The 18,618-nt window shown below is 49.1% G+C and overlaps 1 protein-coding gene across 1 annotated transcript in view; it reads left to right on the top strand.

Moving 5' to 3' along the window:
• Positions 1–18,618, top strand: part of LOC144487035 (X-ray repair cross-complementing protein 5-like) — a 35,818-nt gene that overhangs the window by 7,436 nt on the left and 9,764 nt on the right. The window contains exons 4-7 of the mRNA XM_078205080.1: positions 6,434–6,688; positions 11,709–11,892; positions 14,376–14,562; positions 17,949–18,117. Of these exons, the coding sequence (XP_078061206.1) occupies positions 6,434–6,688; positions 11,709–11,892; positions 14,376–14,562; positions 17,949–18,117 (795 nt within the window). The remainder of the gene's footprint in view (positions 1–6,433; positions 6,689–11,708; positions 11,893–14,375; positions 14,563–17,948; positions 18,118–18,618) is intronic.

The following is an 18,618-nucleotide window of genomic DNA, read 5'->3' as shown; positions in this document are numbered from 1 at the left end:
CGTTCCCAGTGTGTCCGCCTCCACCACCTTGCCTGGCAGCGCATTCCAGGCCCCCACCACCCTCTGTGTAAAATATGTCCGTCTGATATCTGTGGCATGAGGCACCATTTTGCAGGACAGCTCAGACTGAGGTTCAAAACGCACAAGTCCTTGGATGCACTGTTTTGAGGTCCTGGTGGAATAGAAATATTGTGGTTACAAATTGTGGTGAACCATCGTTGGTTCCCATTGGATACTGCTGAGCCGGTGCTGGCCAGGACTACAAGGATGTACATATGTTACTGTTGGATTGTGCTATTGTTGCTGTTGGGTTAGGGTGGGGTTGTTACACCTTTGTATTGTAGTGTTGTGGCACATCCCAGTCGGGCTCCGCCTCCTGGGAGAGGTATAAGAGTCCCTGCTCTGGCCGGGACCCCCTTCAGTCTGGGATAGTGTATATAAGTTCTGGTAGCTTCATTAACAGTAAATAAAAGCCTTTCATTTACTGAGCTTCAAGCCTCGTGTCTGAATAGCGCATCAATTTTATTTACTGTCGTTAAACTCTCGTCGAAAAAAAAAGAGAGAGAGTATGGAGCAAATTCTCAAGCCGGAACGCCTTACGCTAGATCCACGTGCGGTGGGCACTTCTAACACCTTCGACCACTGGCTGAAGTGTTTCGAAGACTACTTGGCAGCCTCCGCAGCGGTCACCACAGATGATGACAGACTCCGGGTCCTCCATGCGAGGGTAAGCGACACTGTCTACCTCGCGATCCGTGCGGCCACTAATTACCCTAAGGCCCTCGAGCTTCTAAAGAAGCGCGATACCAAACCACCTAACGAGATACACGCTCGTTACCTCCTACCCACTCGACGACGGCAGTCTGGCGAAACGATGGAGGACTATGCCAATGAGCTCCTACAGCTAGCCAGGGGCTGTGACTGCAAAGCTGTGTCGGCTGAGCAGAGCATGAACGACCTCACCCGAGATGTGTTTGTGGCCGGGGTCGGATCGTCGTACATTCGACTTAAACTGTTGGAGAAGGGTAACCTTAATCTTACCCAGGCCATCGAGTTAGCAGAGATGCTCGAGTCGGCTTCAAAGAGCTTAGTTTTATATCCGGAGGACCACGTGGAGACAATGTGGCAGGAGCAGTCGCAAATCCCTCCTCGTCCCTCGGGTTCGAAATGCTGTGTAATGGCGTGCTCCCATTCGGGCCAGACGACGGCTGCAGCCCCGTGCGGCCCGCGGTGCTACTTCTGTGGAGGAGCGAAGCATATCCGGCAAAAGTGTCCCGCTAAAGCTGTATTGTGTACCGCATGCGGTAAAAAAGGGCATTATGCAAAAGTGTGCCAATCTAAACCCAGGAACGGCAGTGCGGCCTGCGATTCTTCAGAGCTTGGGTCATCATCGTCGAAGTTGTCGCGGGGTTCGTCCACGTGCGAGACCAGGACGACGCCATTACGGTCGACGGAGTCGGAGGAGTATGACCACCAGGGGTCGCTGAGTTTGGCGCCCTCACCCACGTGCGATTCATGGGAGCAGCCATGTTGGTCGACACTGACCACGAACGACCAGCAGGGGTCCTCCGCATCGATTTCAGCTGCCTGCAGTGGCGTTCATGAACCAACGGTGGCGTCGATCATCCTGGACCAGGCCAAGCCTCATAGACTCGACCGTTCTATGATGAATATCCAGGTAAATAATCATGTGATTTATTGTCTGTTTGACAGCAGGAGCACTGAGAGCCTTATCCACCCAGACACTGTGAAGCGGTGTGGACTCCAGATTCAACCTGCCAAACAGACAATCTCTATGGCATCGAGGTCCCGGTCTGTTGCCGTGCTAGGGAGTTGCGTGGTAACCTTGAAAGTACAAGGCACAGTTTACGAGCGCTTCAAGCTCCTTGTGTTCCCGTATCTTTGCGCGCCAATACTTCTCGGACTAAACTTCATGGTCCACTTGAGGAGTGTAATCCTACAGTACGGTGGGCCACTCCCTTCACTGGCAGTGGGAAAACAGCAGCAGCCTCCAAATTGCCCAACGCGCCCCGCCTGTAGCCTCTCGACGCTGAAGATCACCACACCCTCCTTGTTTCAGAATCTTGTGCCAGGCTGCAAGCCCATCGCGACTAAAAGTAGGCGTGACAGCACTGAGGATCGGATCTTCATTAGATCTGAGGTTCAGCGGCTCCTCAAAGAAAGGATCATACAACCCAGTGTTAGTCCGTGGTGAGCACAGGTCGTGGTGGTCAAGAGCGGGAACAAACCCCGGATGGTCATTGACTACAGTCAGACCATTAACCGATATTCGCAGCTGGATGCGTATCCCCCTCCGCGCATATCTGATATGGTCAATCAGATTGCGCAGTACCGGGTGTTCTCCACCATAGACCTCAGGTCTGCCTACCACCAACTCCCCATTCGCCCAGAGGACCGACAATACACGGCTTTTGAGGCGGATGGTCGCTTGTATCATTTTCTCAGGGTTCCCTTTGGTGTCACCAATGGGGTCTCCGTCTTCCAGCGTGCTATGGACCGAATGGTGGACCAGAACAGGCTGCGGGCTACCTTCCCGTACCTGGATAATGTCACCATCTGCGGCCATGACCAGCAGGACCACGACACAAACCTCCTGAACTTCTTACGCACTGCATCTCGCCTGAACTTGACCTACAACGGGGAGAAGTGTGTGTTTCGTACGCGCCGTTTAGCCATCCTAGGATACGTGGTGGAAAACGGGGTCATTGGCCCTGATCCAGACCGTATGCGCCCCCTTGCTGAACTTCCCTTACCTACTAGTGCAAAAGCACTGAGAAGATGCTTAGGCTTCTTCTCTTATTATGCGCATTGGGTTCCCAACTACGCGGACAAAGCCCGTCTGCTCATTAAGTCCACGACTTTTCCCCTAACGCCAGAGGCCCGATTGGCCTTCGATAAATTGAAAGCCGACATCGCGAAAGCTACGGTGCACGCGGTAGACGAGTCCATCCCCTTTCAGGTGGAAAGCGATGCATCTGATTTCGCCCTGGCCGCCACACATAACCAGGCGGGCAGGCCCGTCGCATTTTTTTCCCGCACCCTCCAAGGCCCCGAAATTCGGCATTCAGCGGTGGAAAAGGAGGCCCAGGCCATTGTGGAGGCCGTCAGACACTGGCGCCATTACTTGGCGGGAAAACAGTTCACCCTGATCACGGACCAGCGGTCCGTGGCGTTCATGTTTAACAACACGCAGAGGAGCACGATCAAAAATGACAAGATCTTGCGGTGGAGAATTGAACTCTCCACCTATAACTACGATATCATGTATCGTCCAGGGAAACTCAATGAGCTCTCGGATGCCCTCTCGCGTGGAACATGTGCTAGTATTCAGGAGGACCGTTTGCACGCCCTCCATAATGATCTGTGCCATCCTGGGGTCACTCGGCTCTACCACTTTGTAAAAGCCCGCAACCTGCCTTACTCAGTGGAGGACGTCAGGTCGGTAACAAGGAGCTGTCGGATTTGCGCGGAATGCAAACCGCACTTTTACCGACCTGACCGGGCACATTTAGTCAAGGCCACTCGTCCCTTCGAGAGACTGAGTGTTGATTTTAAGGGCCCCCTTCCCTCAACAGATCGGAACGTGTACTTTCTCAATATCATCGATGAGTACTCTCGGTTCCCTTTTGTTGTTCCCTGCTCGGATACATCCGCTGCCACGGTGATCAAGGCATTCCGTGATCTTTTTACCCTGTTCGGGTACCCCAGCTACATCCATAGCGACAGGGGCACGTCGTTCATGAGCGATGACTTGAGGCAATTCCTGCTCTCATACGGGATTGCCTCTAGGAGGACCACGAGTTACAACCCTAGGGGTAACGGACAGGTGGAACGTGAGAATGCTACAGTCTGGAAGGCTGTCTTACTGGCGTTGAAGTGCAAAGGTCTTCCAGTCTCCCGTTGGCAAGAGGTGCTCCCTGATGCGCTCCATTCTATTCGCTCCCTCCTGTGTACGGCAACCAATGCTACTCCCCACGAGAGGATGTTCTCATTCCCTCGGAAGTCTTCCTCGGGGACCTCATTACCGTCTTGGTTGACGTACTCAGGACCCGTCCTCCTGCGGCGACATGTAAGGGCCCGCAAGTCTGACCCGTTGGTCGAACAGGTCCATCTCCTCCACGCCAACCCTCAGTATGCCTATGTGGCATACCCTGACGGGCGAGAGGACACGGTCTCGATCCGAGACCTGGCGCCAGCAGGGGACGTAGCAACCCCTGTCGCTCCCATACCCCCAGTAACAAACCCATTATCTCTTATTTCTTCCCCGGGCACGGCGCGGGCAGCATCGGGACCATTGCTTAACCATTTTACTCCCATGTACAGCTTGCCTGTGCCCAGAGGTTGGTCGCCACCGCAGGGCGTGTCAGGATCCCCTGGACTACCGTCACCTCAGGGTCAACCGGCCTGTGAGTCCGTGGAAGAACAGCTGGACGCCGTTTTGGGGAGAACGCCACCGCAAGTGCCTACTCCGGTGTCACCGCCGGTATTGAGGAGGTCACAACAACGGTGCGGTCCCCCTGACCGTCTGAACTTATGGACTGCTGACATTTTATTCTGGGTTTTTTGTACCCCGCCGGCCTTTGTTTTCAAAGGAGGGGTGAATGTGGTGAACCATCGTTGGTTCCCACTGGATAGTGCTGAGCCAGGGGCTGGCCAGGACTACAAGGATGTACATATGTTACTGTTGGATTGTGCTATTGTTGCTGTTGGGTTAGGGTGGGGTTGTTACACCTTTGTATTGTAGTGTTGTGGCACATCCCAGTCGGGCTCTGCCTCCTGGGAGAGGTTTAAGAGTCCCTGCTCTGGCCGGGACCCCTTCAGTCTGGGATAGTGTATATAAGTTCTGGTAGTTTCATTAACAGTAAATAAAAGCCTTTCATTTACTGAGCTTCAAGCCTCGTGTCTGAATAGCGCATCACAAATGCAGGTCAGATGCTGGGAACTCTGCGGGGAGTAACTCACCTTCTGACTCCCCCAATATCTGTCCACCATCTACAGGGCACAAGTCAGGAGTGTAATGGAATACTCCCCACTTGCCCGGATGAGTGCGGCTCCAACTTCACGCAAGAAACTCGACACCATCCAGGACAAAGCGGTCCACTTGATTGGCATCACATCTACCACCTTCAACACTCTCACTCTCCTCCACCGAGTGGCAGCCGTGTGTACCATCTGTAAGATGCTCTGCAGCAACTCACCTAAGGCTCCTTCAACAGGATAAAGTAGACGTGGAGCGGATGCTTCTGCTGGTGGGGCATTCGAGGACGAGAGGTCATAGTCTTAGGATAAGGGGAAGCAAATTTAAAACAGAGTTGAGGAGAAACTACTTCTCCCAAAGGCTTGTGAAACTCTGGAATTCGCTGCCCCAAAGTGCAGCGGATGCTGGAACAGTGAGTAAAATTAAGGAGGAGTTAGACTGATTTTTTAATTGGTAATGGGTTGAAAGGTTATGGGGAGAAGGCAGGAAAATGGGGATGAGGAGCATATCAGCCATGATTGAATGGCGGAGCAGACCCGATGGGCCAAATGGCCTAATTCTGCTCCTATATCTTATCAACTTATGAACAGCACCTTCCAAACCCATGACTTCTACCATCTAGAAGGAAAAAGGCAGCACATATCTTGGAACTCCGCCACCTGCAAGTTCCTCTCCAAGCCACTCACCATCCTGACTTGGAAATATATCAGCTGTTCCTTCACTGTCACTGGGTCAAAATCCTGGAAGTCCCTCCCTAACAGCACTGTGGGTGTGCCTACACCACAGGGACTGCAGCGGTTCAAGATGGCGGCTCACCACCTACTTTCTCGAGGGCAATAAGAGATGGTCTAGCCAGCAACGCCCACATCCTATAAAAGAAAAATTAAAAAGCCAAGAGGAGGAGAGTTCTAACCCCAGGATCCTTAAGTTTGAAAGTGTAAGAGCAGGTTTCTGAGGCCTCTGTCCCTAATAGGTCATCATCCTGTATCTATGTAAAAAGAACATGGGCCATTTCCTGTTTTTTATTCATTTGTGGGACACGGGCGTCGCTGGCTGGCCAGCATTTATTGCCCATCCCTAGTTGCCCTTGGAGGGCAGTTGAGAGTCAACCACATTGCTGTGGATCTGGAGTCACATGTAGGCCAGACCAGGTAAGGAAGGCAAATTTCCTTCCCTAAAGGACATTAGTGAACCAGATGGGTTTTTCTGACAATCGACCATGGTTCATGGTCATCAGTGGATTCTTAATTCCAGATTTTTTAAAAATTGAATTCAAATTCCACCGTCTGCTGTGGCGCCATTCGAACCCGGGTCCCCGGAACATTAGCTGAGTTTCTGGGTTAATAGTCTAGCGATAATACCACTGGGCCATCGCCTCCCCTGGTGTGTTTAATAGATTGATGTTCGAATCTGACTCTCTCTGTCTGGGCTCAGGTGCTAAGCGAGTACTGGAGTTGGACCAGTATGAGGGGGAGAAGGGGAACAAGTCCTTCAAGAAGAACATAGGCCACAGTACCGATGACTCGTTGAGCGATGCTCTCTGGGTCTGCTCCAATCTCTTCAGTGACGTCACGCTGAAACTGAGCCACAAGCGCATCATGCTGTTCACCAACAATGACAACCCACATGCTAAAGACAGCTCCAAAGCACGACTGACCAGAACAAAGGCCAATGACCTGCGAGAGACAGGTCGGCAAACCACTGTTACCATCAAGCCTTTGTCAGCGACTGGTTCAAAGATGTTGAATCACAAAGTCCTCACTTAAGATTGCAGTTGCATTGCCATGAAGTGCAACTTTATGTGAAACAACTTTAAACAAATCAGGTTTTCCCATTAAAACCAATGTGAAAGCTGTCTTTAGAGTCTGTAGGACATTTCTCAACATGATAACCTGCGAGTGAAAATATTTAACGTTGCTGAATTACTATAGCGGTCGATGGAACAACTTTTGAAATGAAATCAATTTAAAGATATAAATATACTTTGCTCCGGTTTTCTGCCCATCATGCTTGCCGAATCTCCCACGTGCCACACATTCCACTCGCTGACCCTCCCTGTCGTTGCCCCTCCAGCTCCCCGCCTCTTCCACTCCCTCACCTTTCCTCTTGCTACCAGCCCTCTGGCTTATGGCTGCCGCCCCCCCCCCCCCCGATCCTTGACCCTCTGGGTCACTGCAGACCCTCTTCCTCAGCTTGTCACCTGAGAGCAGAGATTTCAGAGGGTTATCGGACTGGGGTGCAGGTCGCAGAGACGGGGAGGGCTGAGGCAATGGATGGATTTGACAAGATTGAAAATAGTGCTTCGCACAAAATTGGAGCGTAAGTAGGCCATTCGGCCCCTCCCGCCTGCTGTGCCGTTCAATGAGATCATGCCTTGTACGTTTGTGTTTCAAATTCGACATTCCTATCTACCCACAATAATCTTTGATTCCCTCGCCGAACAAGAATCTCTCTACCTCTGCCTTAAAGATATTCAGTGACCCCCCCCCATTGCCTTCTGAGACAGAGGCCGGAATTTTACCGGCACGCCTGCCCTGATTCCAGGGATGGGTGAGGCTCGGAGAACGGCATTCTCCGTTAGTCTCGGGCGGGATCGTACGAACCTCGAGCGGACGTGCCAGTAAATTCCGGCCAGAGAGTTCCAAAGTCATGCAACCCTCTGAAAGAAAAAAATTCTCACCACCTCTGTCCTAAAAGGGCGACCACTAATTTTAAAACTGTGCCCGCTCGGTCTGAACTCTCCCACAAGAAGAAACATCCTTTCCATGCCCACCTTGTCCAGACCGTTCAGGATCTTAGTTACTTCAATCAAGTCACCCCTCACCCTTCTAAACTTCAGTGGAAACAAGCCCAGTCTGCCCAACCTTTCCCCATAAGATAAACCGCTCGTTCCTGCTATCGATCCAGCAAACCCCCTCTGAAACGTCTCCAACTCATTTACACACTTCCTTAGAATCCCATGGAATCCCTACAGTGCAGAAGGAGGCCATCGAGTCTGCACCAACCACAATCCCACACAGGCCCTATTCCTGTAACCCCACATATTTACCCTGCTAATGCGCCTGACATTAGGGACAATTTAGCATAGCCAATCAACCTAACCTGCACGTCTTTGGAGTGTGGGAGGAAACCGGAGCACCCGGAGGAAACCCACGCAGACACGGGGAGAAAGTGCAAACTCCACAGACAGTGACCCAAAGCTGGAATGGAACCCGGGGGTTCGTGGCGCTGTGAGGTAGCAGTGCTAACCGCTGTGCCACCATACCTTCAATAAGACAAAAACTGCACACAGTATTTGAGATGCGGTCTCACCAATGCCCTGTGTAACTGAAGCATACCATCCTTACTTTTATGTTCAATTCCTTTTGTAATAAGGAATAACATTCTATTAGCCTTCTCATTTACATGCTGTACCTGCATACTAACTTTTCGTGATTCAAGCACAGGAACACCTAGATCCCTCTGCACCTCGGCATTCTGCAATTATTCTCCATTTAAGTAATGCTGATTTTTTATTCTTCCTGCTAAAGTGAACAACTTCACATTTTCCCACATTATACTCCATCTGCCAGATTTTTGCCCACTCAACCTATCTGTATTCATCTGCAAACTCACGTCCCCTTCACAACATACTTTCCTATCTATCATTGTACTGTCTGCAAATGTATCTCCCATGCCTTTGCTTCCCTCATCTAAGCCATTGATGTAAAAGGTTGAGGCCCCAGCACAGACCTCGACAGGACTCTGCTCATCACCTCCTGCCCTGCCAATCAGACAAAGACCCATTTATACATACTCTCTGTTTTCTGCCAGCCAGCCAGTCTTCTATCTAGGCTCAAATGTTACCCCCTACATCGTGAGCTTTTATTTTTCACAATAATCTTTGATGCTTATCAAATGCTTATGAGAGGCATGGGCGGAGTGGATAGTCAGATGCTCTTTTCTAGGGTAGGAAAGTCAGGTACTAGGAGACATAGGTTTAAGGTGCGTGGGGGAAAGGTTGAGAGGAGATGTGCCGAGGCAATTTTTTTACACAGAAGGTGATGAATGTCTGGAACGCGCTGCCCGGGGAGGTGGTGGGAGCGGGTACGATTGCGGCATTTAAGGGGCAACTAGACGAATACATGAATAGGATGGGAATGGAAGGATACGGGCTCCGTAAGTGCATACGGTTTTAGTTTAGACAGGCATCATGATCGGCGCAAGCTTGGAGGGCCGAAGAGCCTGTTCCTGTGCTGTACTTTTCTTTGTTCTTCTTGCTTTGCTTTCTGGAAATTGAAGTACAGCACATCTACAGGTTCCCCTTTATCCACAGTATATGGTACTCCTTCAAAGAATGCCATTAAGTTGGTTAAACATAATTTCCCTTTCACAAAATCATGCTGACTTTTCCCAATTACCTTGGGATTTTATAAGTGTCCAGCTATAGCCTCCTTCATAGAATCATAGAAACCCTACAACACAAAAAGAAGCCATTCGGCCCATCGAGTCTGCACCGACCACAATCCCACCCAGGCCCTACCCCACATCCCTACATATTTACCCACTAATCCCTCCAACCTACGCATCTCAGGACACTAAGGGCAATTTTAGCATGGCCAATCAACCTAACCCGCGCATCTTTGGACTTAACAATCAATTCTAACAATTTTCCCACGGCAGATGTCAAGCTAACTGGCCTATAATTTCCTGTTTTTGGCCTCCCTCCCTTCTTGAATAGAGGGGTTATATTTGCCACTTTCCAATTTGATGGAAACTTTCCAGAATCTAGAGAATTTTGCAAAATTAACACCAATGTATCTACCACCTCATTTGTTCAAGACCCTAGGATGAAGTCTATCAGGACCCGGAGACTTGCCAGCCTTAGCTCCATCAGTTTGCTCAAACCACTTCTCTAATGATTGTAATTTCACCAAGTTCCTCTCCCCTTTCCACCTCCAGATTTACAGATATTTCTGGAATGTTTATGTATCCTCTCCAGTGAAGACAAAATCCAAATATGTGTTCATTTTGTTGGCCATCTTCCTATTATCTACGATTGTCTACCCATTGGGGGACGTGGTGGCACAGTGGTTAGCACTGCTGCCTCACAGCACCAGAGACCCGGTTTGATTCCCGGCTTGGGTGACAGCCTGTGTGGAGTTTGCACGTTCTCCTCGTGTCTGCGTGGGTTTCCTTCGGGTGCTCCGGTTTCCTCCCACAGTCCAAAGATGTGCAGGTTAGATGGATTGGCCATGCTAAATTGCCCCTTAGTGAGCAAAAATGTGTAGAATCATAGAATCCCTATAGTGCAGGAGGAGACCATTCGGCCCATTGAGTCTTCACTGACAATCCCACCCAGGCCCTATCCCCATAACCTTATGTATTTACCCAGCTAATTCTCCTGATACTGTAGGTTAGGTGGATTAGCCATGGTCAATGCATGGGGTTACAGGGATAAATCGATTGGGTGGATCTGAGTAAGATGTTTTTTCGGAGAGCTGGTGCAGACTCAATGGGCTGAATGGTCTCCTTCTGCACTGTAGGGATTCTATGGTTCATTCTCACTCTCTAGAGGGCCCACGTAACTTGCTATTTTCCTGTTTAAACACCTGTAGAAACACATGCTATAAGTTTTCACATTTCTAGCCATCTTCCTCTCATACTCTAATTTCTTTCTCCTGATTAACCTTTGGTCATTCTCTGCTGTTCTTCACATTCTAACCAATCATCTGGCCTGCAGTTATATGCTTAAGTTTGACAGTTTCCTTAACTTCTTTAGTTAACCACAGAAGTGGGTCCTCCCCCTCCAAATCTTTTTAATAGTAGAAATTTGCTTATTCAGAATATTCTGAAATAGCCCCTTAAATGTCTGCCACTGCTTGTCTATTGATCTGTCCCCTAGCCTAATCTCCCAGTTCACTTAGCTAGCACAACTTTCATGCCCACATAGTTGCCTTTATTTAAGTTTAAAATACTAGCCTTAGGCCCACTCTTCTCCCTTTCAAACTATTCAGTCGTGTTGAAGCAGGGTTAGACAGTGTAGTGGCCAGACCAGTGTTGTACTGTGCATTGGAGCTTCATCGAACAATCCCTTCACTGCTTCCACTGTCCTGATTGTCACCTGAAGCGTGGTTCTGTAGGGATGGCCAGAAGGCTGTTTCCCAACATGGGTTGGTGTCCTGCCAGCCAGCATCTAAAGGGAAAGGGTAACTAAAGGGAAGGGTAAGACCTGCAGTCCACGCCAGCCTGCCCTGTGACGTGATGGTACGAAGACCGGAACTAAACACTTCTTCCTCTCTTTCCTCATTCTATCCCTCCACTCCCCGCTTCCCCCACAGTCACCGACATAGTCTGCTAATCAAGGCAAATAAACAGGCCCAAAGTCAAACCCGTCAGGCAACCAAAACCAGTCTAGGAGATCACAGATCAAATCTGATTTTCTGTACTTCACAATCTTTACCCTCGTCAAGAACTGGGTCCAGCTCCAACTTAAGGAATCTGAGAAACGTTGCAGGGAAAATTGCTGATCATTTTTGTCAAAAGACTGGGCGGAATTTTCCCGTCCCGCCCACCACGGGAATCGTAGCGAGCGGGACATGGACCCTTGGGGGTGAGCGTGGCTGGAAAATCCCGCCCATCATCTCGCGAGCAATAATAACAGAAGCTTTGCCTTTTGCTGCTATGCTGTGAATGTCGTGTCTTTGTCTCTGCCCTTGTCTGTGTACAGGGATCATCCTTGACCTGATGCATCTGAAGAAGCCTGGTGGGTTTGACATGTCTCTCTTTTACTGCGACATTGTCAGTGTATCAGAGGATGGGGATGCAGCTGTGCAAGGTGAGGGGTCAGCCAGGTTGGACGATCTGCTTCGGAAAGTGTGGGCCAAGGACTACAAGCAGAGGACCGTCACCAGGTCAGCAGTCACTCAGAGTAGCACCGTGTCTCCTGGGTCCTCGGAGAGTTTCTATTGTACTCCCTGCGGACCTTGGCAGACAGAACGTCCGTGTTCATGCACACAATCTGCTCAAATGTACAGACGATCTTCATAGATTAGGCACTCAGGGCATGTTTCCACTCGCAGGGAAGAGCGAAACCACAAACCGTCAACACCAGGTAGTGACCAGGCCAGGAATGCAGGAGAAATTTCTTTACCCAGAGAGTGATGGGAATGTGGAACTTGGCTACCACAGGGTTGTAATGAATGGTGTAGCTGCGTTTACGGAGAAGCTGGATGAGCATGAGAGAGAAAATCATTGGCCGGTTACGCTGATAACGCTAAAAGGGAGAGGGGAGGGAGAAAGTTCATGGGAAGCGGAAATACTGGCATGCAGCTGTTGGGCTGAATGGCCTGTTTCTCTGCTGCGTCTCTTGTGTTGAAACATCATAAAGTGCATCATGTTACTTTGACAGGAATCGGCCATACAAAGAATATAGTACAGCACAGGAACAGGCCCTTCAGCCCTCCAAGCCTGCGTCGACACAGGACGCCTTTCTAAACTAAAGACCTGTCGTCTCTACATAGCAAATTCCTCCATTCCCAGCCTTTTCATGTATCTATCCAGATGCCTCTTAAATGTTGCTATTGTATCTGCTTCTACCACCTCCTCGGGCAGCGCGTCCCAGGCACTTACCACCCTCTGTGTAAAAAAACTTGCCTCTCACATCTCCTTTAAACTTTCCCCCTTTTTGCCTTAAACCTCTGTCCCCTAGTAATTGGCATTTCTACCCTGGGAAAAAGACTCTGACTATCCATTCTATCCACGCCTCTCATAATCTTGTAGACTTCTATCAGGTCGCCCCTCAGCCTCTGACGTTCAAATGAAAACAAATCAAGTTTGTCCAATCTCTTCTCATAGCTGATACCCTCCAAACCAGGTAACATCCTGGTAAACTTTTAATGTGGCGACCAGAACTGTATGCAATATTCCAAACATGCCCTAACTAAAGCTCTATACAGCTGCAACTTGACCTGCCAAATTTTGCACCCTATGGCCCAACCGATGAAGGCAAGCATGCCATACGCCATCTTGACCACCTTATCCACTTGTGTTGCCACTTTCAGGGAACTGTGGACCTGTACGCCCAGATCCCTCTGCATGTTAATGCTTCTAAGGGTCCTGCCATTTACTGTGTATTTCCCTACTGCATTGGACCTTTCAAAATGCATCATCTTTGATTTGATTTGATTTATTATTGTCACATGTATTGGTATACAGTGAAAAGTATTGTTTCTTGCGCACTATACCGACAACGCATACCATTCATAGAGAAGGAAAGGAGAGAGTGAAAAATGTTTCAGCCATAGCTAGGATGTAGAGAAATATCAACTTAATGCAAGGTAGGTCCATTCAAAAGTCTGATGGCAGCAGGGAAGAAGCTGTTCTCGAGTCAGTTGGTACGTGACCGTATCTTTTGGTGGAAGAGAGAATGTCCGGGGTGTGTGGGGTCCTTAATTATGCTGGCTGCTTTGCTGAGGCAGCGGGAAGTGTAGACAGAGTCAATGGATGGGAGGCTGGTTTACGTGATGGATTGGGCTACATTCACAACCTTTTGTAGTTTCTTGCGGTCTTGGGCAGAGCAGGAGCCATACCAAGCTGTGATACAACCAGAAAGAATGCTTTCTATGGTGCATCTGTAGAAGTTGGTGAGAGTCATAGTGGACATGCCAAATTTCCTTAGTCTTCTGAGAAAACAGAGGCGCATTTGTCTGGATTAAATTCCATCTGCCATTTCTCCGCCCAAGTCTATCCAGTCTATCGATATCCTGCTGCATCCTCTGACAATCCTCCTCACAAACATTGGTAAACATAGCAACTATTTTCCACACACACTTGAACAGTGAGATAATGACCAGATCTGTTTTTTGGAGGTTAATTTGACAGGACAGAGCTTCCCTGCTCTCCAAAGTAAAGTTTATTTATTAGTCACAAGTAAGGCTTACATTAACACTGCAATGAAGTTACTGTGAAATTCCCCTATTTGCCACAGTCCGGCGCCTGTTCGGGTCAATGCACCCTAACCAGCACATCTTTCAGAATGTGGGAGGAAACTGGAGCACCCGGAGGAAACCCACGCAGACACGGGGAGAATGTGTAAACACCACACAGTGACCCGAGCTGGGAATCGAACCCGGGTCCCTGGCGCTGTGAAGCAGCAGTGCTAACCACTGTGCCACCGTGCCATCCTCCATGTGGTGCTGTGGGATCTTTTACATCCAACTGACCAAGTCGTCAGGACCTTGGCTTAAACCCCACCGCCCCCCATCCCTAAACTGCCGCCTTCTTCAACCGCTTAATGTGCATCAGAATGTCTTTGAGTTTCAGCCCCTGTTAAACTCTCTGTTCCGGTGCCGCTTGTATTTGATGTCCTGTTTTTTTTGTGTTTTGTTTTGGCCAGGCTGAACCTGAAGCTGGGAGAAGGCGTGGAACTTTCAGTCGGAGTTTACAATCTCGTGCGGAGTGCCAGGAAACCCAGTGCCGTCCGCCTGTACCGAGAAAGCAACGAGCCCGTCAAAACCAAAACCCGCTGGTTTAACGGGGAGACGGGCAGTCTGCTCCTGCCCAGCGACACCAAGAAGGCCCAGGTAAAGGACGGTGAACCTATACCGTGCTGAATTAAAACGTCAACTCCTGCCTGACCAAAGGCAAAACACTGCGGATGCTGGTAATCTGAAATACAAACAGAAAATGCTCTTTCTTAATTCATGAACGAGATGTGAGTTATTGTGCATCCCTAATTGCCCTCGAGAAGGCGATGATGGGGCGTTTTCTAAAACTGCTGCACTCTGCGATGTGAAGGCACATCCACAGTGCAGTTTCATCATGACTTTTGACACAACTGAGTGGCTTTCTAAGTCAATCAGAGGGTAGTTGAGAGTCAGCCATGCGGTTCTGGATCCTCAGACGGGCCAGACCGGGTAAGGACGGCAGATTTCCTTCTCTAAAGAGCATTAATGAACCAGATGGGTTTTTACAACAATCGGGTAATTTCATGATCACAGACTAATTTCCCCTTTATTATACAGCTCTGGTGAAGGGTCATCCAGACTCGAAACGTTGGCTCTTTTCTCTATTCACAGATGCTGCCAAACCTGCTGAGATTTTCCAGCATCTTCTCTTTTTCTCCCCCAGTTGCTGTGGTGTGGTTTGAACTCGTGCCTCTAGATCGACGGCACGGTGGCACAGTAGGTTAGCACTGCTGACTCACAGCGCCAGGGACCCGGGTTCGATTCCTGGTTTGGGTCACTGTCTATCTGGAGTTTGCACGTTCTCCCCGTGTCTGCGTGGGTTTCCTCCGGGTGCTCCGGTTTCCTCCCACAGTCCAAAGATGTGCGGTTTAGGTGGATTGGCCATGCTAAATTGCCCCTTTAGTATCAGGGGGACTAGCTCGGGTAGATGCATAGGTTTATGAGGACAGGGCCTGGGTGGGATTGTGGTCGGTGCAGACTTGATGGGCTGAACGGCCTCCTTCTGCACTGTAGGGATTCTAATGATTCTATCATTAGTCAAAACCTCTGAATTACTCATCCAGTAACAGAACTCCCCTGTTATTGTATCCCTTGTGCGTACTGTACAGAGAGAAACAAGAGTTAATGTTTTAGGTCGATGACTTTTCTTTACAACTAGCCCGCGTTAGACATGCCACAGGGTTCAAACAGGTACAGAAGGAAGGTATGCACGGAGGGCTGGAAAGAGTGAAAGGGGAGGCAGCAGAGATTAAATAACAGAAGAGACAATGGTGCAAGGCAAAGATAGAATGGTAATGAGATGAGTAAATAAAGAGAAAAAGAACTTGTATTCATTAAAATAGCGCCTTCCACAACTTCAAGATGGCCCAAAGCACTTCACAGCCAATGAAGTACTTCTGAACTTTTCTGCAGACAAAAGGAATATGCCCAAGCCTTGCACCTGTTTTGAATTATCTGGCAGCTTGAGGAGCCTATAGCTCCCCATTGCTTTCTCCATGGCAAGACCTCGGCCAATCAGAGTCGACTTGTCAACCAATCAACACCCTTTTCTCCTGTGGTATAAATTGTCACAATTGTTTGAAATTTGACCTCCTGGGGTTTGTCCTGATGAGTGCAAGACAAAAAACTTCGACAACCTGTCTCCTTGTTCAGCATTGGTTTCGAAGTTTAGCCACTGCTGTAATGTAGGAATCTTTCTACTTACATTTGACTCTCTCCATCCCTTTCACAAACTGATTCCCTCCCTGTAACTTGCTTTTTTATTTTAAAATAAGGATCAGTACGAGGTATCATTTTTATTTTGTGCTCTGTCTTTAACTGGTTACCTGTTTAAAGTTAAAAGTTTATTTATTAGTGTCACAAGTAAGGCTTACATTAACACTGCAGTGAAGTTACTGTGAAAATCCCCTAGTCGCCACACTCCGGCGCCTGTTCAGGTAACACTGAGGGAGAATTTAGCACGGCCAATGCACCCTAACCAGCACGTCATTCGGACTGTGCAAGGAAACTGGAGCACCCGGAGGAAACCCACGCAGACACAGGGAGAACGTGCAGACTCCACACAGACAGTGACCCAAGCCGGGAATCGAACTCGGGTCCCTGGCGCTGTGAAGCAGCAGTGCTAACCACTGTGCCACCGTGCCGCCCCGTTTCTGGGATACGCATCACCCTTCTTCCAATGTCCTGAATATTTTGTACCATCGTAATCCAGACATCCAGTGGGAAGAGGCTTCCATCCCTTTGCTGTTTTTATACCGAGATTAACTTTCCATTTTTCAGTCAGACCTTCACTGGATTAGCTCTTTGAAGAAGAGGCATACGGACCCGAAATGTTAACTCTGCTTCTCTCTCCGTGCACCTGCTGAGCTTTTCCAGCATTCTCTGTTTTTATTTCAGATTTCCAGCGTCCATAGTATTTTGCTTTGGCTTCATTGAGTTTATCTGCTTGATGTGGTTACATGATCATCTATATTGATGGATTATTCCACAAAATATGTCCAGCCTAATGAACAGAGCGTGCTTGAGCCTCTGTGTTATTTAACAAAATAACACAGAGGCTGTGTTACTCATGACGGTGATTGCTCATATCACACAGTGTGACCTAATCCAGAAGAGGACCGTTAGGGCGGCACGGCGGTTAGCACTGGTGCCTCACAGCGCCAGGGACCCGGGTTCGATTCCCGGCTTGGGTCGCTGTCTGTGTGGAGTCTGCACGTTCTCCCGGTGTCTGCGTGGGTTTCCTCCGGGTGCTCCGGTTTCCTCCCACACTCCAAAGATGTGCGGGTTAGGTTGATTGGCCATGATAAATTGCTCCTTAGTGTCAGGGGCACTATCAGGATAGATACATGGGACTACAGGGATAGGGGCTGGGTGGGATTGTGGTCGGTACAAACTCAATGGGCTGAATGGCCTCCTCCTGCACTGCAGGGATTCTATGATTGCCCATCCCGAGTTGCCCTTGAGAAGGTGGTGGTGAGCTTCCTTCTTGAAACGCGACAGTGCATGTGGTGTAGGTACACCCACTGTGCTGTTAGGGAGGGAGTTCAGGGATTTTGACCCAGCGACCGTGAAGGAACAGCCAATATATTTCCAAGTCAGGATAGTGAGTGGCTTGGAGGGGAACTTGTAGGTGATGGTCTTCCCAGGTATCTGCTGCCCTGGCCCTTCTAGTTGGAAGTAGTTGTGGGTTTGGAAGGAGCTATTGAAGGAACCTTGGTCAGTTCCTGCAGTGCATCTTATCGATGGTACACACGGCTGCCAATGTGTCCGTGGTGGAGGAAGTGAATGCTTGTAGAAGGAGTGCCAGTCAAGCGGCTGTTTTGTCCTGGATGGTGTCAAGCTTCATGAGTGTTGCTGGAGCTGCAAGTGGAGAGTACTCCATCACTCCTGACTTGTGCCTTGTAGATGGTGGACAGGCTTTGGGAGGGTCAGCGGGCGAGTACCTCGAAAGATGTTGCTCTTTCATATAATTTAAGCCTGTTCTTGTTCTTTTTGGTTCCCAGGTTTATGGACAGAGGCAGATTGTTCTGGAGAAAGAGGAAACCGAGGAATTGAAGAGATTTGATGGCCCAGGCTTGGTTCTCATTGGTTTCAAGCCATTGTCACTCTTAAAGAAGCACCACCACATCAGACCCCCACAGTTCATTTACCCAGATGAGACGCTGGTCACAGGTAACCCTCAGCCGCTGTTACTGCTGCCCTTTGGCCAAGTGGGCATGGCTCTACCCAGGGTATTTATAGAGCACAGGATCCAAACTTCATCCCCCTTCTCCTCAGTTAGCTGATGGTTCACAAGACAGATTCATGCAGATAATGATGGGAAACCCTGCAGTGGCAGCGAGAAGTGTTAAAACGTTAGGAGCTAATGTTCCAGCATGAAGGAATCCTACTGGAGAGAGAGAGAGTGACATTTTATATATTTACAATGCAGCCGTAATATCGAGCAGATGCAAATATGTTATCGGATAGAATACCCCTCCTCTAGAATCCCCCTACCCTAGAATAACCTGTATAGAATATAATTACGCTAGAAAACCCTGCATAGAATATAACTAGCCTAGAATACCCTGAAGAGTATCCCCTATCCTTGGGAGCTGTATCACTGATTGTTTGATGCTACCTGAGCATTATTATATCTTAAGAGATGAGAAGATGAATTTGAGCTCATTGTAC

The sequence above is a fragment of the Mustelus asterias genome, unplaced genomic scaffold (assembly GCF_964213995.1).
Source record: "Mustelus asterias unplaced genomic scaffold, sMusAst1.hap1.1 HAP1_SCAFFOLD_559, whole genome shotgun sequence".
Lineage (NCBI taxonomy): Eukaryota > Metazoa > Chordata > Chondrichthyes > Carcharhiniformes > Triakidae > Mustelus > Mustelus asterias.
The sequence above is the reverse complement of the archived record's forward strand: the minus strand, read 5'-3'. Positions and strand labels throughout refer to the sequence as shown.